The sequence below is a fragment of the Vigna unguiculata genome, chromosome 10 (assembly GCF_037176805.1).
Source record: "Vigna unguiculata cultivar grain cowpea cultivar isolate G323 ecotype 2 chromosome 10, ASM3717680v1, whole genome shotgun sequence".
Classification (NCBI taxonomy): Eukaryota; Viridiplantae; Streptophyta; class Magnoliopsida; order Fabales; family Fabaceae; genus Vigna; species Vigna unguiculata.
This window is the reverse complement of record NC_140801.1, coordinates 13,891,562-13,914,111: the sequence shown is the minus strand read 5'-3', so window position 1 is coordinate 13,914,111 and position 22,550 is coordinate 13,891,562. Positions and strand designations below refer to the sequence as shown.

Sequence of the window (22,550 nt, the reverse complement as noted above, 5' to 3'; positions counted from 1 at the left end):
AGAATGATTCTAATTGATCTAAATTGTAATAGAAACTGAAATCATATCAAACAATTGAGTAAAACATGAAATTCTAAATCAAGAACCTTAAAACTAACGGAATAATATTGTCATGAAGCACGAAGTGAATTTGAATGCAATTAACAATAAAATTGGCATGAAAATGAATCAAATGTATCGTATACATCATAACTAACACATTAGAATCACAAACTAAAGCTTAATCACAACTGAAACGAAAATTAAAATTGGAAATGAATGAAACAGTGCACATAATTTTGCAGAAATGAAAATCATGAATCATATTTGAATTGCTTAAGTTGTATTGATTCTTAATCAAAAGACACTTGAAACGTAAATAAAATGACTTTGCATTCTCTAATCTGGGGTTGATGCGATAGGGAGTTCTCTAAAACAACAAATATATCGTTCTTATGAGGAATTGCTAAAGGTTTTCAGTGACCATCCAGAGCTAAAAGTGTGAAGATGCACAAAGGAAGTTGGACAAGACAAGTAGGAGATGGATAAAGCTATGGTTTCAAGATGGGATGTCAACCTAGAAATGAGAATGTGAGAGGGGATGCTTAACCAGAAAAGGGGTTTAAAACCTTGGTTTGGCGAGGTAAGAGTAAGAGTTAGTGGAGAAGTATAAGAATCTGAGTTGGGAAGTGAATTGGTGAAGATGTTTCATTAGTGTAGTCACTTGACTAGAACTAGTGAGTTCTCAAAATTGTTGGGAAAAGGAAAATTGGACAATCCTAGTTTGAGATGTATCATAGAGTTGTTACGTACAAAACAAACTAGTGATTTCAAGTTGAGAAAAGATATGGTTCTAAGGATACGATAGGGATATTTATAGGTTAGTAATTTAAGAGATGCTAATTGAGTGTCAAATTTTGGTTTTGTCATTGCAGTAGTTTAAGGTTCCAATTTGGAAGTGGGATATCATTATTGTGGACTTTGTTTCTCACTGGCCCAAATCAGGTAAAAAAAGCATGATGTCGTGAGGATGATGGTGGATAGGGTGACAAAAAATATTCACGTCTTGTTGGTATGCCTTGGAGTCGTGTGTGATCAAGTCAGATGAGTAATACTTCGAGGAAGGTGTTGGCATAAGCAAGTTTGGTGCAAAGATTTGATAAAGCTAAGTGCATGAAAATCACATGTGAATAATGAAGATCCGCTTGAAGATTATGTTTTTATTGTATTAAATTTGTAAATGATGTGTTAAATGTAATGATTACATATTATATCATGTTGGTAGGTGATAGAGGCCATACCCCACCAAATTAAAATAGATAAAATGCAGTATAAGAAAGTGAACCAAGTCGTCTCCCAACGACCAATGTTCTCATTCACAGCTTCAATTTCCATATTCAAATACAACACAATAACACAAAGGGGAGGGGTTGGCAGACAAATTCAGAATTTCAACACAACAACAAAACGTAATTGCAATTTCGATTAAACAGTCACGAAAAATAGCAGTGATTGCTTGCTTCGAATGAAATTTCACCCATCACAGATTGCAAACTGAATTGGTTTCATTATTCCTCATCAAACTCGCTGTTAAACAACTAAGCGGAGGTTAACCACGAATTGAACATGCAATTAAGCAATGCAAGCGTTCATGAATTTGTCGAAGTTCATTAAGCATGAAAATCAACTAAAACGAGTTCCCACTCTGAAAATTAAGCAAAATCAGATTGGGTTTTTTTCAATTAAAACGCAAATGCAAATTCACAACGAAAAACAACAAAACTCACTGAACAAAACATTAATCTCAAGGTTTCATCTCCTTCTTTGAAGGGAATCAATGCATACGAAAGTTAGTTGCCCATAGAATTCGAGTTATGGTTAGGGTTCAACAAAAATTCAAATTCAACCATTCAAATGAGTTGAAATTGGTGTTGAAAGCTTAAAATGGTGCAGCAAATGAAAATGAGCAAGGAATAACAAAGGAACAATGAAAACAGCCAACAAAACCTTAAATGCTTCAATATAAATGTTACCCAATGTGCAAAAAACGTGAATACAAGCAATAGGTGTTGTCCAACACTCATAAAATGTCAAAAATGAGTGGAAAACGTGAAAAATTAGCTTGTGTCTCCATGGGTCACCTTCCAAAGCTTAAAACATAAAAAATGGAGGTTTAAGAGAATGGGGAGGAAGAAGGTGCGGCTGCTTGCATGGAAGGAGACCTAATTTCGTGGCACATCCAATCTGCCACTTATATTTACAAAATTGCCATTATGGGCTACAAAATTACAAAAATGTCACTACTAGGCCTCAAATGTTGGCCCATTCACTCAGATGATGTGGAAATGACGTGGAAATGATGTGGCAATGATGCGACAACTCTCTTCAACTGAATATTAATGTCCAAGCTCCAAAATTGTTTCACCCAAATACCTAAAAATAATTAAAAACGAAAATTAGGCCAAATAATGTGAAATTAACCCAAATTCGGAACAATGACACAATAAAGCCCAACAGATGAAAACACACTAAAGATGAACAATTAAGCACTAAACAACTTTCAAATGGGTACACAAAGGCTAGTGGAATAGAGGAAAATAATGACTCATCAGTAGGCTATATGACATAGGTTAGAAGTCTTGTTAGTTTTAGTGTGTCCTTTTTAATATGTTAAAATGGGGTTTAACAAGTTAAAATGCTTGTTGTATATAATTTCTAGTATGAATGCATTCAATAAGTTGAATTGTTTTTCAATTGATTGTTTTTACTTAAGTCAAGTGAAATCAACTGATTGTACAGAAAATTCAACCGATTGATTTCACTTAAGACCAAACTATATAATATGTGTTTTCGATAGCAGTGACACGATTCTGAGTTTTTTAGCACGAAAACTTGTTATTCATCACTGGAAAACTCTCTCTCTCTATCTCTCTCTAAATTACACAACTACAAGGTGAAGATTGAAGATCTTGGTTGATCTTGGAGGCATTTGGTTTTTGATTAACTTGAAGAACTCGTGTATTGTTGGCTAGGGAAAGCCACCATCAGGTTTTATAGTTATTGTCTCTCTGGTTGTTTACCTGGTGTGATTTCAAGTCTGTGAGTGTGATTCCTGCAGGGTTGTAGGCTAGATTTTTGTTTGAACATATTAGTCTGTTGTTTTTATTTTTGACTAATTGAAAGTATATTGTTCTGCAGCTTTTACATTTGAATTTTGTGGTCTATTTGATTCAATCAAAAAGGGTTTTAAGCTTTCAAAAAAGTTTTAAATAGCTAATTCAACCTTTCTTCCTGGCTTAAATCACCATTTCATATATGACAGAAGGGACTAGGTGATATGAAGTGATAACGAACATGTTTTAGTTAAGACTAAAGGCTTTATTAATATTTTTTTTAAAAACCTACAAGAGGCAGTGGAGAGTATATGGAAGGTGAGTTTAGTATATCAAATGAAATTTGATTGGTTAGGCGTAAAGGATCATTCAAGCTTTAGGTTTAAGGTTGAGAGTTGCTTTGAGAGTAGTGTCTAAGCCAATCTACACTATTGAACATTGTATCACTTAAAGCAGAGGCAAGTTTTTCAGTTAGTTAAGGTGTTGGGATTGATAAGTTGACCAAGTCTAGGTAGTTGTTGTAAGAGAAAATAAGAAGAGCATAGTTTGCTTTCTACCTAATGAGTGAATTTTTTAGGACAAAAATTGTTCTTGTTAAGAGAATGTAAGACCTTAGAAAATTACATTTTAAAAGTGATAATGGTTTAATAATATTGATGCTCAATTATTTTAATATTAAAAGGTTTTAGTATAAATAAAATTGTTATGAACGTGTTTCGTTAATTTTAAACACATCATCTCTCTAGAAATCATTTTTCTATAGTTCTTTGACTTCTGTCTAAAGGTTCTTGTCCTCTGTTCTTTTGATTGAAGATCTGAGACCATGGGAGTGATCCTCGCAGCGAGCTCTTCAAATTGGATCAATTAGTTTCTTTGTTCGTGTAAGTTGAGTTTCAACCCTTTTCTTGGTCTCTTTATGTTTACCATTTCATGTGAGCCTTATTTCACTTGCATGTGCCTTTTTAATCATTAGTATGAGTCTTTGTTGATTAGTGACGATATGCCTTGATCAATCTTGTGATGTTTGTGTGTACATAAAACATCCTGTGTAGTTAGAGGTGTTTTTTGTGTTTTTAGAGCTATTTAAGTTGGATAATAAGTAAGAAAAGCTAATTGTACTCTTTCTAAATCATAGAAACGTTAAAATTACTAATTATATGATTGTACATTGAATTGTCATGCCGAATGAGCTATGAGTTTATCGATTGAATTGGGGTTTATAGTTCTAAATTGCATAATGTGAGTATATTATCTGAGTTTTATGGAAAATGTGATAAATTGAGATGATGAATGTTGTGAAATTATAATTGGTATGTTTGAACTCTATATGTGTTATTAGATTGGGCTGGTATGACTAAGGTAGCATATATTTGAAGAACTACGTTTTCTGCAGACTCGTTCAGCGAGGGACTGAGTCGTTGGTCAAAACCAAAGTTAGAGAGCCACTAACTTGGTGGTCGTTGGGCAAGGATATAATTGTTAGATGACCCCAAACTCAGAAAGCTCATTGACTTGGTAAGTAGCTGGGCAACCATTATATATGTTTCCTTTTGGTGTTGATGTAATCTTATTTGTTGTTAAAGTAATTACAAATATATATGAACAATGATGTATAAAACTATAATGATGATGGTCTTGTTAATGGATGAATACAAATATGAGTGATTGTTCGATATTAGGAACTTGATGTTCATTCATGTTTATCGACGAATGTATATGTTTGGCGTAATTTCATGGATCTCATGAGTAGATTCCATGGTGGCATGTTTGGTGTAATTCCATAAGTCTCATGAGTAGATTCCATGGTGGCGTGTTTGGCATAATTCCATGGGTATCATGAGTAAATTCCATGGTGGCGTCTTTGGCGTAATTCCACGAGTCTCATGAGTAGATTCCATGGTGGCGTCTTTGGCATAATTCCATGGGTCTCATGAGTAGATTCCATGGTTGCATATGTGTTTGGATTAATTTCATGGGTATCGTGAACAAATTCTATGGTGGTGTTACTTTAGTCTTTTATAGATTGCTTTTTGTAAATTATAGATTTTATGTATGCATGATACTCTTTTTGTAAATTAGCTTACCCTTTCTTGTTTGTTTGTCTGTTATGTGTTGTATGCTTCTTTTGCAATGATCATCTTATTGGTGTGAGCAGATGACGTTGCAGGTGATAGAGGCAACTCTAAAGGTTTGAGGAGTCCACTGTTTGAATAGTTGAGCGATATTAGATCATGTTAGGTATAGTTTTGTAATAGAATCATAGTTTTGTAGCTTAAGAATGTATAAATGATATATTTTTATAGTTTTATCTTTTTGTAAGACTGTATTAAAATATTTTGTACAACTGAATTATCTCTTTTGAACAATATGATGAAACATCCTATTTTATTTTATTAAGTCTTAAGTTGTTAAAATTGGAATGTTAGAGTTTTACTTTCCAACATATCTTTTATAATATTTAGAACCATTTTTTTAATTCCGTTGTCTTATGATCCTTCCAAATAATAGTCAAAATTAATTATCATTGTATCCTTCCATTCTATTTTTTTTATAATCATTTGTGATGACTTCAACTTTATTTTATGTAAAATTAATTTTTTTTAAATAATATATATTAAATTTAAATAAAATAACATTAAAAATTATATATATATATATATATATATATTAAAGTTATATTAAATTTAAAATTAATATACACGTTAATATGTAAAATAACAAAATTTATTGTAATAATTAAATTTTAACTTAATAAATTAAAATAACAAGACAAAAATGTAGATACACCTATGTCAGGGTCTTTGTTTTCAGTAGAATATAATATATACAAGAAATTATAAGTGTAATTAAGTTTCAAACCGAGAACTTGTTTCACAAACGGACCAAAACTTGTGAGATACTTCAAAGTCTAAAGAAGAAACAAAAGACCGTAATTACAATAATTGAAGTATTTATTTATCATTTTGTCTTTATTAAAAATATGTATAAAATACTAAAATTAAATATATTTATCGTTTCTAAACTATTATTATAAAAAAAATGTGTTATGTGTAAATTATAAATTATTTCATCTTTAATTTTATGAAAGTTATGTAAAATTTTTTTTTTTTTAAAAATGGCATAAAAATTATATTAGTTTGAACTCTATTTGTTATATAATTTTTTTTATATGATTTGTTCGAAAAATATTTTATATTACTTTCATAAAATTTAAAAACGAAATAATTTATAATTTAATTAGACACAAAACATAATTTCTTATAACAATATGTAAATAAAAACCATATTTAATCTAAATTTTTTTTTCTTTTCAAATAGTTATTCACCACGAAAATTAAAAGCTCTATAGATAAAAATAAAATTAATGATTTATTCACGCACGCAAAGAGAAAATGAACGTGTTAAAATTTTATAACACTGTTTTCAGTTTCCATCTTGACAACATTCGTGTACTCAAACAATGCAGTTCCTTCACTCAAACAATATTTGTTTCGTTTTCGGTTGCGGCACGGGAGATGGTAGTCCGTGTTAAGCAAAAGCATAATTGCCCACATACATACCCACGCGTGGGCCCACTAATATGGCAATATATATACCAATAAACGAACGGCTGTGATTCAAGTAAATATGTGATGATGATGGCGATACTGACATGAGAATGCATTAATTTATCTTTTTGTAAAAGCTAGTTAGATTCCATTTGCCCTCTCCACATGTCCTCGTTGGGCTGTTTTGGCTGTAAGAAGTCAAAAGAATTAAAAATAAAATTAAATATGTTATTAACTGTTTAACAATATTTTAATTCTGATATAAAAAAGTAATTTAATTTCAAAACAAATTTGTCTTTATTTCAAAATATATTTTACTTCTCGAACTTCAGAAATAGATAAATATAATTATAATAACTTAATTACGAGATTTTTTTTTGTTAAACTACATTTCAAATTGTGTTTAAACTGTTTCAATAATTTAATAAGTCTTAACTTAATTTAAAAGACGGTTTAAAACATAAAAAAGAAATAATATTGTTAAATTACAATAATATTAAAATAGAAACGAATATCAATTTTACATCTAAGTTCAGATATTAAGAATATATTTAACTTTAAAATTAAATATGTTACTAATTGTTTAATAATATTTTAATTTTAATATAAAAAAATTAGTTTAACGATCTAAAGTTAGAATTATATATAGATATATTTATATATAGTTTAGTTTTTTAAATAAAAATTTTATGTTTCAAATTGTTCTACAATTTGTAAGGTCCTCTTATTTCAGTCCTAATATTTAAGGGTTGCCCTAAAAATTTAATGGGCTTAAGGACTGGCCCATAGGGTGTCCAAGGCCCCTAAGGTAGTCACACCCTTCTCACTTTTGTCATTCTTGCAAAAATAATACACTCACACTCTTTTTTTCTCTCCTCAAAGCTCTGCTAGGGTTTAACCCCAATCTCGATCCGGTGAGCTCAGTCTCGTTTTTCACTCCATGTAACTGATTCTCAAGCTCGTACCTATCCTCCCTAAAGCATATTTGCGTGTTTCCATTTAGAGTTCCATAGTAACTCTGTTCCTTTACTGTTCCACTATTTTTCCAGCTTCTAAGTCTGTTCCGCGAGCTGTTTTACTCCGTAGTTGGTGTTAACGTCCTTTGCTCACCCTTTCCAACTAAGGGAAGTTAGGGCTTACTCGTGTGTTTCCATTTTCTGTTTACTTGCTGTTAGTTTACGATTTTATGGTTGGTATGATACTGTGAATGCATGGACTGCCTTGGTATGTTGGTTTGGATTCATATGTGTGGTTGTTGCAGGGAAACAGTGACGAGAAACTAATGCTCTCGCCCAAGCGAGCCTGTCTCGCCCAGGCGAGACTTGTAGAAACAGGCCAAGTTCACACTCGAGCTCTCGCTCAGGTAGAGAGCTCTCGTTTGAGCGAGGTGACATCTTGCTCAAGTGAGAGAGGCTCGCCTAAGCGAGAACGCGTGGGGACCTTGGCATGTCGCTGTAGTTTTCAGCCCAGGCGAGGAACCTCACCTTTGGGCGAGGAGTGGCCTTGCTCAAGCGAGGAGGGCTCGCCTAAGCGAGAAGTCGCGTGATCAGAAACCCACATTGTTGGATGTCTCGCCTAAGCGAGGGCCTGTCGCTTGAGCGAAATAACCCTTTTGCCTGAGCGAGGGTTCCTGGCTTGAGCGAGACTGACACAAGTGTTTGTTTGGTACCTGTTCTGTCTCATGTTTTTGGTTGGTGATTTACTGTATGATTTTATTATCCTATTAGAGCATGAATGGGTTAAGTATGCATGTGTTAAGTGACTTATGGCTTGGAAATGATAAGGTTGGCCTGATCTTGGTATGAATTATGAATGAAGAATTAGTGGAAAATGTTGGCATGAGTTTGGTGTGTGTGATAATACATACTTGGTTGTTGGAACATGAATTGTATGTGGTTAGGACGTAATCCCATGAGTCTCTAGGTGAGACCTCATGGTGGTGCTTCAGTTGGTTGGGACGTAATTCCATGACCCCTGTTAGTGGGAGTTCATGGTGGTGCCCTATCTATAATTTAGTAAGGATTCAAGGTAAGGTTGCATCTTGACACTCTAAAGAGTTAGTTAGTCTCACATAGAGCGTACTAACTCTAGTGGTCAGAGTAGCAAGAGGCTTGAAACTCATTAAGGGCTAACCTTGTGTGTGGGGGATGAAACATTGTAACATTTAGCTCGGTAGAGCAGCTCGGTAGAACAGGGGAGTCCACCACAAGTGCAAGCATCCGCTGAATCCGACTAATTATATGTATCTGGATGAGTCGTGTCTGAGTCTTAGTGTATTGATTGGAAGGTCATAACATGATAGGATGATGTATGTATATTTGACTGTGAAAGTGTATATAATTGTATGATAAATCCTTTTTCGCTCTAGCTTACCCTTTTGTTTGGTGTATGTTTTGTGGTTTGGTTTTTCTCTCTTTGCGATGATCATCAATTTATTGATGTGAGCAGATGCGAGAAATATTCGTGGTCAATAGGGAGGTGGTGGTTCCACTGCTTAGCCTCTAAAGTGGTTTCCGCTTTTGGGCTCTTCTTTTAGGGCTATGGCCCATGTATTGTCTAGCCTTTGGGCTTTATTTTTTGCAATACTGTCGTTACGTTATTATACTTTATATCGGTATCGTGGTATGCCTAGTTTCTCTTCTGTTTTCTTTTGAACAACTGTATGGAGTGAGGTTTATACTCCAGGACTGTGCTATTATATTATTCTGTGTGACGCCTCCTTTAATTAGGGTTATTAATTAAATGGGGTGTTACTCAATTTCTGAGAGAATTATGAATGTGTAAACTGATGTTGATGTTGCAGATAGTCAACTTTTACTTATGATAATTGGTGTGGGAAAGATGACCACAAAAGATTTGAAAATTGGAATGGAGTGGATGGAGTAAATGTTCATTGACATAAAAATTATATAAGAAATTGTTGGATTTGTTATAGTAAATGTCATTAGTTTCACATATTTTGTGTCATAAAGTGCAAAGTGGCTAGATGGAATCACCGTTAGTTGAATATGAATTGATTTGTATAAATGTTTGTTTTCCTGTTCTGAAGGTCTTTAATGGAATAATTATCTCCAAATAATCTTCATTGGATAAGTTCCATAAGCAACCTCAAAGTTTTTAATAATTTTTCTTGTATTTCATTATTTGCTTGAAGATGCTTCCATCAACATTAGATGCATCCATCATTATTAAGATTTTCAGACGAAGGAAAAAGGCATTAAAAAGAGTTGAAGCTACTTAATGACCAAAAACTTCTCTACAACGATCACTTTCTTCAAGAGTCGTATATAAAGCCATTTAAGAAAAAGATAGACAGTGACACAACACGCACAGTGCAAAAACATTGTTAATATTTTTGGGTTAATCAAAAGCTTCAATGAATAATAGTACTAGTGCTAAAATATATCAAGTTAGGAGGAAAAGTGTTTCAATCTCACATACATCAGCACATGATTATCTTTGCTAGCAAGGAAAAGTGTGATCAATGGTCACAAATCATGCAATCTCTTCATCTTAGCCAAGAGTGATTGTTTGACAAAGAACACTTGTTTAAGCCAGAAACGACTTGTGAAATAATATTTGTTTGAGTCATAAATGACTATGAACTCAAAGAATTCTCATATTGTGATTCACATCATTAATATTTTTAGTGGAATTCAACCAATTGAGTGGGAGTTGGATGTAGTTTACATGATCAAATGAATTAGTATTATAAGAAGTAGAGACATATGTAATGATGACTTTTGATTGTGAGGAAGAACAATCATTAGTATATAACACACTAACCATAATACAAGATGTAGATGTCCACTTCCCCCTCAATGATTTACAAGGAATATAAGGTGGAAGTACATTGTAGTTTAAATGATTAATAAAGAAGCAGAAACTACATTTTTTTTATGGACAAAAAGAGTGCTAAAATTTTTATTAGTGACAAATTGGTAAAGTTGTTATGGTTGAAAACACATGTGTTAAGGGTTTTCCAATAATGGTTGCTTCTAACCAAATGCTATTAATCACTAGAAAGTGTAAGTATAAAATGGAGATTCAATGACCATACATTTACAACCAAATGTTTTAGTGTTACCTATCAAAACATTTATGATCATCTTAGGTATGCATTAGTTCAGTACACTTGGTGAAAGTTATATGAATTGTGCAACTCTTATAATGAGATTTAAACATAAAGGTCATGATGTGATATTGCAAGGAGAGCAACTAGGTGCAACATTCTGTGGAGTAACAAAAAGCTCAAATTGGTACAAGGCACTTTGTATTACATGCATTGCAAAGTTCAATTTTGCTTAATGTTTTTAATATAGTCAATTAGGAAGCTCTAACAACAAAATAAGAACATGAAATTTTTGCAATTTACAACAACTTCAATATTTATTTGTGATATAATAATAATTATTAAATCAATAATAATACTAAGACATATATAAAAAGTGAATATTAACCAGAGATCAACGATTATAATAACAATAACAAATAAAAAAATAAACAAGGAAAGGAGTAGAAATATCCTGGGTTGAGGCATGCATAACACTATCCTTAGAGAGAAAACATCCATATTGCACAGGGCTAAACAAATACACAATACACAATCATATGTGTTTCTTATCATATGCGTTTCTCTCCCAAGATACAACAATCCGTCAGATCGATCGAGTGCAGCGAAGGATCTCTGAACCTTATGAACACCACTATCTTAAAGATAATATTGAGAAGAAAAGAAGAACACTCTTGAGAAAAACTCTAGTATTCGTTATTCTTTGTTGTTGTGTCTTTCCCCATGCACCTAAGTAGTATTTATACGTAGAAAATGGAGACAAAGAAGTATATAGTAATAAGAATATAGTCGTTAGTCATAAAAAACATTAACCATAAATTAAAGGTCTATAAAACATGAGTAATAGTAAGTTTAATTATTTTAATTATTTATTTTTTAAATTATATTAAAATATTTCCAACAATCCCCCACATAATTTAAAAAATAAATAAAACAAAATATATTATCTTTTAAAACAAAATATTGTAGTTCAGCATAAGGAACCTTTCGGATCTGACCCTTACACCTAGTGCTTATAAACTTCCACCCGAGAAAATGCAGAGACTTAATTGCCTTGAGCTACATCCTCTATGACCGGGTTTTAGTAAATAACACATACAATATCAGTGTTCATTATAGGTTCTAATTAGTGGGTGCACGTTACGGCCTTGTGCATGTATCTTGTTTCATGAGTGTCACTTAAAGACTTGCCCATGTCTCACAATGGCAGTCCCACCATCACACTCAATAAGTAAACCCTCAAAGGGTGGTTTGTGACTCACACCCCTACAATAATTGTCATTGGGTTTATTAAGAGGTATTTTATAAAATAAGCATAATGATGCACATACCTCAACCTTATTATTGCCACAATTTATAGTACACCTCGCCATATGAATGAGACATAAAATTTAATCAAATTATTTGGTGTACTTTAGTCAACAACAACTTTGTTGTTACCCATTGAACTCCATTCCATAGGATCGCCATTCATGTGGAGATGGGTGTTCATTGTTGCAACTAATTTATAGGCTATAATCTCATTCCCCTCGACGACTCAAATACTTGTTGTTGATGCATCAACCTTTTGATAAGCAGATCTGCAATATTTCTTCTTAACCTGACAAAGTCAAAAGAGACAATACCATGAGTAATTAAGTTTTTAATATATTTGTCTCTCATTCTCATATCTCAAATTTTCATTGACATTTTTATATAAAAAACTTTAAATATATCAATTTAATTGTCATAATGCATTGGAAAAAATGAATCATTTATGCTTGCATAGTAGATCATGACAATAACTTTTTTAACATATTTTCATGATAGTGCACCTCCATCCAAGGTATAGAATATAACCATAACCAGTAGTTAATTTTGTCACCAAAATCAATATCCAATTTACATTATCCTTCAATCATCTTAAGAAATTGGACATATTGCCATAACTAGAAGAAACACAAATAATATTACACTAGATGGCAAAAATAGTGAGGTATATATTCATTCACTTTATAATATATAACCAATATTTTTTTATTAACAAGTATGTTACTATTGCAAGACACCCCCACATTTTGAAATATTTTAAATGTGGTTCTTTTTTCTTTCATAACTCATAACAAGTTTTATCACAATCTTTTGTGTTCAAAATATGGTAAATACGATATAAAATTTCATTAATATAATGTTAGGCAAGCTAGATTTTGTAGAATAACATTTATTATATCAGAACATTTTTGTTTTCTTTCTTTCACTGCACCATTAGATTAACACTATATGAAAATGTTGCTTAATGAATTATACCATGAATTTTACATAAAAACACTCATTTATAAATACATGTATCATTACTTGTCTATTTAATTAATTTTGTACCTCAAAATTTTATAATTTGAATGGTCTCTAACCAAATTTCTCAACAATTATAATAATAGCATGTCATAAATCACAACTTAACATTTTGAAATAATCAAAGAAAACTTATAAATATTTTATTACAAGATAAAGGTACTTAACTCAAACAAATCATCACAAATATATCATTTACCAACCAAAACACATGTCTAGAAATAATAATCTTATTGCACTTGGAAACCACTTCATAATCTTGTTGAGAACAAGAAAGTTTCTAAATTCAGAAACATCAAAAACTCCTTTTTATTCATAAATCTGATAATTTATTAGTCATTTTTTTCATATAAATATCAAGCTATTTTTTTTTTCATTTACAAATGCAAAGTTTAGTTTAAGTGTTTTCCATAACACAATAGTAGTTTTAGTAAGAAAAATTATTTACAATTATTTTCATACAAAACACTTAAAATATGTACATGATATAGAACATCTTTATCAATGATAAAAGTTGACAATATTAAAGCATAAATTAATATAACAACAAAAACATTAGTTATAGACATCACAAAAAAAATTATTCAATGAGAAGGAATTTCATTTATCCATAATATCGTTTATTGTTACCAATAGAAATAGAAACAATTATACACATAAATATTTAGGCTTAGTTGAAACTGATTTAATTATAACCATAAGAAACACACATTAGTTCATAAAATGTGTTTTCAGTCTTCAGCTCTATATTGTTTTTAATTTTAGAAATGAATACATATGGGTAATCAAAAATAGAAATAACAAGATAAATTTTTCTCTCTAAGAATGTTATTGAATGATTACTCAAACAATACTAATAATAATAAAAATATAAAATGATATAATGATATAATAATAATTATTAAATCAATAATAATACCAAAACATATATAAAATAGTGAATATTAATCAGAGATCAACGATTATAATAACAATAATAAATAAAAAATTAAACAAGGAAAGGAATAGAAATATTCTGGGTTGAGGCACGCATAACGCTATCCTTAGAGAGAAAACACCTCTACTGCACAAGGCTAAACAAATACACAATACACAATCATATGTGTTTCTTATCATATGCGTTTCTCTTCCAAGATACAACAACCCATCAGATTGATCGAGTGCAGCGAAGGATCTCCGAACCTTATGAACACCACTGTCTTAAAGATAATATAGAGAAGAAAAGAAGAACACTCTTGAGAAAACTCTAGTATTTGTTATTCTTTGTTGTTGTGTCTTTTCCCATGCACCTAAGTGGTATTTATAGGTAGAAAATGGAGACAAAGAAGTAAATAGTAATAAGACTATAGTCGTTAGTCATAAAAAACATTAACCCATAAATTAAAGGTCTATAAAAACATGAGTAACAATAAGTTTAATTATTTTAATTATTTATTTTTTAAATTATATTAAAATATTTCCAACAAAATATCTTCTGGGTTGATAAAGAGTTGATAACATTAAGATTCTCTTGAAGTGGTTTAATCTGACATATATCTTCTTTGTGATCCACAATTGTTAGAAGCTGATATGCTCGTTGAGTTTGATATTTGTTTGAATGTGTTCAAGAGCTTATAACTATTGTTAGTTTGTAAGGTAGGTTGCTTGTACAAAATTTTGTTATAATAAAAGCAATTTGCTTCAAGATTGAGAAAACTAAAATTAAATGTAGGATCTGTAAAACCCACTTTTCATTGGGCCCTTTTATTTTAAAGGTTGCCCTAAACTATTGGGCCTAAGGGCTGGCCCAAAAAGGGAAACCAGATCCTAAGTCTGTCCTAACACACTTTTCTCCTTTCGTTCTAGAAAAAAAGACAGCTGCTTTGCCCTTCTATTCCACAAGCGGTGCTCTGCTAAGGTTTTGCATCCCCTCTTACGTTGAGCTAGAAGGACTTAATTGACTCAAGTAAGTTAACCTCCCAACTGTTTTCTCCTATTCTATCCCTACTGTCTTGGTCTCAACCGAAGTTCCTTGCTAATAATCCAGTTTTGCCTCTGTTCTGCGTCTCTGCAGTTCACTGAGCTAATCTCGGAGCTGTTGTGCTCGCTAGTTTTTGGTTTAGGAGTCTTGTGCTAGCTTATTTCCAGGTAAGGGAAGCTAGATCCTTCTGTATATTCCATAAGATCTGATTATTGTACGTTTATTCCTTGATTAAATGGACTGTGTGTGGATATGAGTGGTTGGAATGCATGTTTGAACTGTTTGGGGCATGTTTGAGCGACTGTTGCACAAGAGAACAGTGGTGAACACTGGTTTTCTCGCCCAAGCGAGCATGTCTCGCCTAGGCGAGATTAACTGAGGCTCGCCTAGGCCATTTCACGCGAGTTGTAGCTCAGGCGACTAACCACGTTTTGAGCGAGCGAGTGTCTCGTTCAAGCGAGAAGGAGCTGATGGTCGTTGTTCTTGATGTCGAGCTCTCCCCTAGGCGAAAGGAGCTCGCCTGAGCGACAGTCCCTCTTGCTTGAGCGAGGCCTTTCTGCCTAAGAGAGAAGTTGGGCGAGAATACGGCCTATTTTGGTTATTTCCCTGTTCTGGATTGTTGGCTTTATGTTTGTGTGGATCCTACTTTTAAGGTATGAATTGGGTAATTTTGTATGAACGAGATAAGCTATGTTCTGTGATGGGTGAGTTCAATGTGAATTGAGCATGTTACATGCATGGTTGTTTCATGGAATGAATATGCATGAGTGGGAAGGTGTATGAGTTGTGAATGACAAACTTGAATAATTCTTGGCATGAAATGAACATGGGATGGTTGGGTATGAAAGTGGCATGGTAATGAGATGAGTTGAATTTCTATATTCATGGATGGAGTATGACGAGTTGGTATGGATTTGACCGGGAACATGAAAGGGATTGGTTATAAAGGTTGACATAATACACATACCTGCATGATAAATATTACTTGGTCGTTTGAATATGTTTGGTCTGTGGTCAGTGCGTAAATCCTTGAAATCTCTAGGTGAGATTTTAGGGTCGTGCTTTAGTGGTCGAGACGTAATTTCATGACCCCTGTTAGTGGGAATTCATGGTGGTGCCCCATCTATATAATTTGGTAAGGATTCAAGGTAAGGTTGCATCCTGACACTCTAAGGAGTCAGTTAGTCTCACTTAGAGCAGACTGACTCCTGTGATGAGAGTAGCGGGAAGCCTGAAACTCATTAAGGGATAACCTTGTGTGTGGGGGATTGAAACATTGTAACACTTGTAACACTTAGCTCGAGGGTGAGCAGCTCGAGGATGAGTAGAGGTATCCACCACAAGTGCAAGCATCCGCTGAATCCGACTAGATTATATGTATCCAGATGAGTCGAGTCGAGTCTTAGTGTATTGATTTGGAAGGTCATAACATGCTTGGATGATGTATGTATATTGGACTGTGAAAGTATATATGATTGCATGATAAAATCTTTTGGCTCTAGCTTACCCTTTGCTTGTTTGATTGCTTTGTGTGTTGTTCTTCTACCTTTGCGATGATCATCAATTATTGCTGGGAGCATATGTGAGAGGTACTCGTGGTCAACAGGAGAGAGATGATTCCGCTACATAGTCTACTTGGGTTGGACTTCATGTTCTTTTTGGGCTTTTCTTTAAGGTTATGACCCATGTAGTGGTCTGTCCTTTAGATTTCTATATGTTTCTATTAAACTTCATAACTTGTTTCTTTTCGGGCATTGTGGTGTGGCTTGGGTTGTAAGGAGTTAAGTTTAAAACTCCAAGACTCTGCTGTTATATTATCTTTGTGTGACACTTCCTTTAATTATGTTTATTGATTAAATGGAACGTTATAGAATCAATGATCAATGATGATCAAAACTAATATAAATTTTGTTCTGTTTAAATGTATAACTATCAATCTTTAATTACTTATTAAAAACTTACACAAATACTCATATCTACACCTATTTTAAAGTTACTAGACTTCACACAACCTTTCACAATTAAGACATATGCTTGAAGAAGAGCCGATAAACATATCAAGCTTTAAAAGGTTTTAAAAATAGGTTTTCAAACTCCTTTTCAATATTAACTATTAATTTCATTTGTTCATTAGTTATAAAAAACTAATTTAAAACATACAGATCTTTATAATAAATTTACATTAATATGAAACCCATCAAAATCAATGCAATAATTTAATTCTCTAAAATAAATAAATTTAAGGAAAAAATTAACAAATATAAATTTGTAGTAAAAAATATGATTTTTCTATTATTAGTTGTAATTATCTAGAATAATGAATTAGACCATTGTTAATCTCAATTTATTAGGACACAATTGTAATACCACGCTTTAAAAGATAATCCAATAGAGGGAGACAATAGATAATAGTCTTATATAAATAAATAAGGACTTATGTAAATAAGCATAGATATATTATCTAATTTTACTTGAAATAAACCTATTTAATAGAGAACAAAATCCAACATATGAATAAATGTATAAGTTATTTATAAGTCAAGCTACAAATATTACTTGAAATAATCTTTTTTAGAACTTAACTAAATAAGAATTTAATACAAACAGAAAAATATTCTCTATAAATAAGATCATTATATTGTGCGAAATAAGAAATTTATAACAAAAGAAATCAAGTTCAGTACAAATATTATTTATAGCAGAAAAATTTCTTTTGCCCTGAAAATACCTAGCCCTTGGTTCAAATCATCAAATTTAAGACAATTATGAGATAATAGATCCTTAGCAATCTACTGTAAAAATTGAAATAAGAGGACAGAATAAAAAATATTAATACAATAGCTGCACCCATTATTATTATCATAATATATAATAATAATAATAATAATAATAATATTATTATTATTATTATTATTATTATTATTATTATTATTATATATATACGCTTTATAGATGCTAAACTTTATACTACTTTGTACGAAATCTAAACCCTTCGTCAACTTCTGTGTTGTTCTTCTACTTCTACTCTGTTCGCCAACTTCAGACACAAACCATGGCAAAGGACAGGACAATTGGTGTGGCTTTGGATTTCTCCAACAGCAGCAAGAATGCTCTCAAATGGGCGCTTGAGAACTTAGCTGATAAGGGTGACACCATTTATGTCATTCACATCAGCTCCAATTCTATAGACGAGTCTCGCAACAAGCTATGGGAAAAATCTGGTTCTCGTGAGTACCAATTTTCTGTCAATTTTACTTTCGGCTGTTTATTTATTTATTCATCTGATGATCACTTTTTAGGAATCTTTTGATCTGGGTTGATCAGATCTGGTCTGATTTCGATTTTGCTTTGTGTTTTTGAAGCTCTGATTCCATTGCAAGAGTTCAGAGAGCCTGAGATTATGAAAAAGTATGGTGTTCACCCTGATATTGAGGTTCTTGATATTCTTGACACTGCTTCAAGACAGAAGGAGGTGATATTCTTGATTCTACGAATGGAATTCAATTTAGACAACCCTGGTTTTGGGTTTTCCCATGTTTCAGTGTTGCGTCTGAACTTGTTGATTTTTTAGGTGCACATTGTTGCAAAAATTTACTGGGGGGATGCGAGAGAGAAACTTCTGGATGCAATTGAAGATCTGAAGCTGGATTCGCTGGTTTTGGGAAGCAGGGGCCTTAGCACAATCCAAAGGTACCTAATTTTGACCCCTAATTCTCTTTTTCTTCATCTCTCACCAGTTATTTCAAAGAGAAGTATTTGCATTGATGGATATATTTGTTTTTCATTTTTCTTTTGTTGTGAGTGTGACTTTGCTGATAATAATATCCTTCTTTGTTGTGATGGATTTTATAATCTGCATTATTGGGGAATTTACTTTAAATGGTTGCTGGTTTATACAAAAATTAAGACAATAGATAGATTTTGGAAAAAATTGCAATTGTATACAAAAATTAGGGAAAGGGATAAACATTGAAAAAATTACCTGTAAGTAGTCTTTGCCTGCATTAATTTGTTTGAACTGTGAAGTCTTTGTCTGGTGTTTTTGTTTCTCAGAAGTTGTTACAGGAGTGACAACTTCTAAGTTTCTATTTTTCATTTCAATTCCAAAGAAGTTCCTCTCATCGATGTGGGGCCTCTTGTCATCTGAGGTAAGGTTGACTTGAAAGGAGATGGTGGAGGTGGTGTTGGTGTTTGGAGAAGATGATGGAAACCTTTTTCTGGTAGTTGTGGAATCCATGTTAAGATGTCTCCACTAGTGTTGGCCTCTTTTGTTGTTGATGTTGTTGTCTTTAGGAAAAGAGTAGAGAAAGTGGCTTGTTGGAGGAAAACCATTTGGAGTTGAATCAATGGAGACTCCACCCTTTGTTGCCTTAAATTTCAATGGGAAAAGGGAGAGAAAAAGATGGAAACTAGAGAGGGAGGGAGGGAGAAAAGAGAAATAGAGATAAAGTCATAGTAAATGATAATGAAAGAGGGGAGATAAGCCTTCATAGCAAGAACAAAAATGAAATACAAGTATCCTTTTTATTAGCCTTGGACATTGTAGTATTCCCTTGGATTTTATTTTTTTAATGCAGATAGTTAGACAGCAACTACAGAGTCTCACCACTTGTTCCTCTCAGAACAAGTGGTTTAACAATAGGGATGCTATTATTAGTACAATAGGGATTCAATTTTCTTATAAATAAATACTATTTGTAAGAAAAAATTGTACAAAAATGATTCAACTGCTTTTATTAAAATAATACGACTTATTTTGTTAGTAAACTCATATTAGGCATCATCATGACACTTGGTATTTTAGCTATAGTGGCGTATCAAAACACACCACTTTTTTTATCTTATGAAAAATTTCTTAAAAAGAGAAAAAAACAATGGAGGGTGGAAGGACACCTATGTACAAAAGTGCAATGTAAACTTTCTACCAAATGGTATGAGTTATTTATATAAGTAATTTTTTCATGATCTCCTTATTATGATAATTTTGATATAAAATTATATTAATCTCATATATCTCCTATGTTATTGAAATATGAGTCTCACTTACATTCTGTTAAAAAACAGGATCATTTTGGGAAGTGTAAGCAACTTTGTGATGACTCATGCTTCTTGCCCAGTGACTATCGTGAAGGAACCTAGCAGCAGCAAGTAAAGATAATCAATTGGGAGAGAACATTTAAGTTTTAAGTTTCATATGATATTTTCCTTGCAGTGTTCTTGATCTAGCAGAGTCATATTTCACTTTTCTTAAGTATTATGGTGTCTGATGAGAATGATAATAAGAATGAGTCATATGCGATACTTGTGTATTTTAGCTCACTCTTTGACTTTGAAGGAATAATTTAATTTGAGTGCCATACTGTAGTCCTTAAATTTCCGAGATTTATATTAATGTTGTTGAAATCATAATCCTACGTAATTTCTATGTTTTGTTGCATAAACTCTTGATATGTATCGAAGTTTGCACGGCATTGCCATTGTCAAAACAAATCTTTAGTAAGAAAAAGAAAAGGATTTCATAATGAAAAGTTGAAGACCCAATCCAAATGGCATTTTTAAAAATTAATATGCTACGCCATTTCTTTTGACTGTTAGAAGGAAAAAGAAAATTCCTTTTGCCGTTTTTATTTTCCAAAATAATTTCTCTCTGGCATCCACAAGCAACACGCTTTTGGTGCAAAGATTTGTAAACCATGAAGATCCACTGTCATGTGAACAGCATAGGTTGGTGGGTCAGCAATATCGAAAATTCTGGCGTGATGATTTGAAAACAGTGCTCCGGAAACAACTTTTAATTTTGTTGTTATCTTTTTCGCTGCAATTTTAATCTTTAGATTTTTAATTATATTTAATATTATTCTTTAAATTTCTTTTTGATACAGTTTTGATCGATTCTTATATTTGTTTTTAGATAATTTTGTTAATTTTTAGTTCTATTATCTATATGTTTGTCTTTTTCTTGTTATTTTTAACGTTATACTGTGAAACTGAGGAAAATAATCTTCGTAGAACTTATAGCCTTTTTACATGATTAAACAAGACACATGTTACTGGACTTCATATAAAACTGGACTTCTATAAAATGGAATGTAACAGTATTTTCACATATCTTTTAAAATTAAGAATTAAATACAATTATAAATTGTTTTTACAAGAATTGAGAAGATCTAAAAAAATGTTTTTTTTTTTACCTAATTTATTCGAGATCAACGTTTGTTATTCTTTAGACAACTCAATGTATATCGAAAGAAATAGGGATAAAGCCAAGAGAAGGACGTATATCAATGTATCCTTTCAGATCTACAAGTCAATATCGTAGCTTTTGGAGGGTAGCCATGTCAGAGATAGACTTCATTTAAGAATATTTTATCAATATTTATCATAAATAATCTAATTTATAAAATAGTATTAATTTAATGCTTATAATAATTTATAATTTTTTTTTATGTTTATAATTTTAATTTTAATTTACATAAGATCTTATAATATTTTTAAGAATTATTATATATTTTTTAATATATATTACGTGTCATATTTTATTAATTTTATAGTAAATATATTAACATATATATAGTATTCGATACACGTATTACATATCATATGTGTAATTTATTTCTTTAGATCAATAAATTATTAATACATCTAACTTACTGACTTGGTTTGATTTAGACTTTGGTTATTGAATTATTTAATCACTCGAAACATCAATTGCTTACTTCCAACATCACTCTAACCAGTCACGTAAAACATTAGTTGCTTACTTCAGAAAGATTCCGCTCAATGAATTCACTAAATAGAATATATCCAGTCGTAATAAAATTGAAAATTGAACCACTCTTCGAATAAAAAATGGCATTAATTGAACAATGTAATATTAGCTGATACAAAATTGCAGTTCTTGCTTTGAATTTGTAGCTTGCACCGCTCTGTATTGACCTATCAAACTCATTGTGTTTGACTACATCGATGATAACATTTGTATGCATTTTTATAGTTTTATTGTATAATGATGACATTTTAGTTCATTTCCATTTTTAGTAATAAATTAAGTTCTTTCACATATATACTTTGATTTTACATTTTTAATTCATCTGATTTTCATTTACTATTTTTGTTATAATTTTATTTTTAAATATCATTTTGGCTAATTTCATATGCATTGAATTCTACCCTTAAAACTTCATTTTGAGTATATGATATTTAGAAGTTGAGACACATTTATTGAAAATTTATAGAAAGAACAAATGAATTTGACTTGTATTAGCTTGTTTTTCTGTAATTGAATTTAAGAACTTTGTTAAAATCCGTATCAGACTCATTTCAGCTTCAGATTTCTGATCTTATATAAGACCTTTAATATGTTAAAAGTTGTTGACAAAATTCATTTGCATTTTCATAATTTTAGTTTTTTGTTTTCTCTTATCTGTTCTTCCTTTAGTTTTTGCCTTTTTCTATTTCTTTACTGTTTCGTCTTATATTGCTTAATAATGAAGAGTTAATTATTTGAAGATCAATTCGCATCAAATCTACATTAACAATTTTTTTAT

The 22,550-nt window shown here is 31.7% G+C and overlaps 1 protein-coding gene and 1 long non-coding RNA gene across 2 annotated transcripts; one reads left to right on the top strand and one right to left on the bottom strand.

Moving 5' to 3' along the window:
- Positions 1-13,941: 13,941 nt before the first annotated feature.
- Positions 13,942-19,825, bottom strand: LOC146882184 (uncharacterized). Its single transcript, XR_014985443.1, has 2 exons — positions 18,986-19,825; positions 13,942-14,332 (listed from the first exon to the last, which is right to left on the bottom strand). It is a non-coding gene; the product is annotated as an uncharacterized LOC146882184 (long non-coding RNA).
- Positions 17,957-20,360, top strand: LOC114167434 (universal stress protein PHOS34-like). Its single transcript, XM_085668282.1, has 4 exons — positions 17,957-18,230; positions 18,366-18,475; positions 18,575-18,693; positions 20,068-20,360. The coding sequence occupies exons 1-4, from the start codon at positions 18,056-18,058 to the stop codon at positions 20,153-20,155; spliced, it is 492 nt and encodes a 163-aa protein (XP_085524408.1). The 5' UTR covers positions 17,957-18,055; the 3' UTR covers positions 20,156-20,360.
- Positions 20,361-22,550: the final 2,190 nt, after the last annotated feature.

Bases quoted from the DNA above. Each gene is read 5' to 3' on its own strand.
- LOC114167434 (XM_085668282.1), top strand. From the start codon at position 18,056: ATGGCAAAGGACAGGACAATTGGTGTGGCTTTGGATTTCTCCAACAGC. The intron at 18,231-18,365 runs GTGAGTACCAAT...GTGTTTTTGAAG, and splicing joins ATGGGAAAAATCTGGTTCTC to CTCTGATTCCATTGCAAGAG. The intron at 18,694-20,067 runs GTACCTAATTTT...GTTAAAAAACAG, and splicing joins GGCCTTAGCACAATCCAAAG to GATCATTTTGGGAAGTGTAA.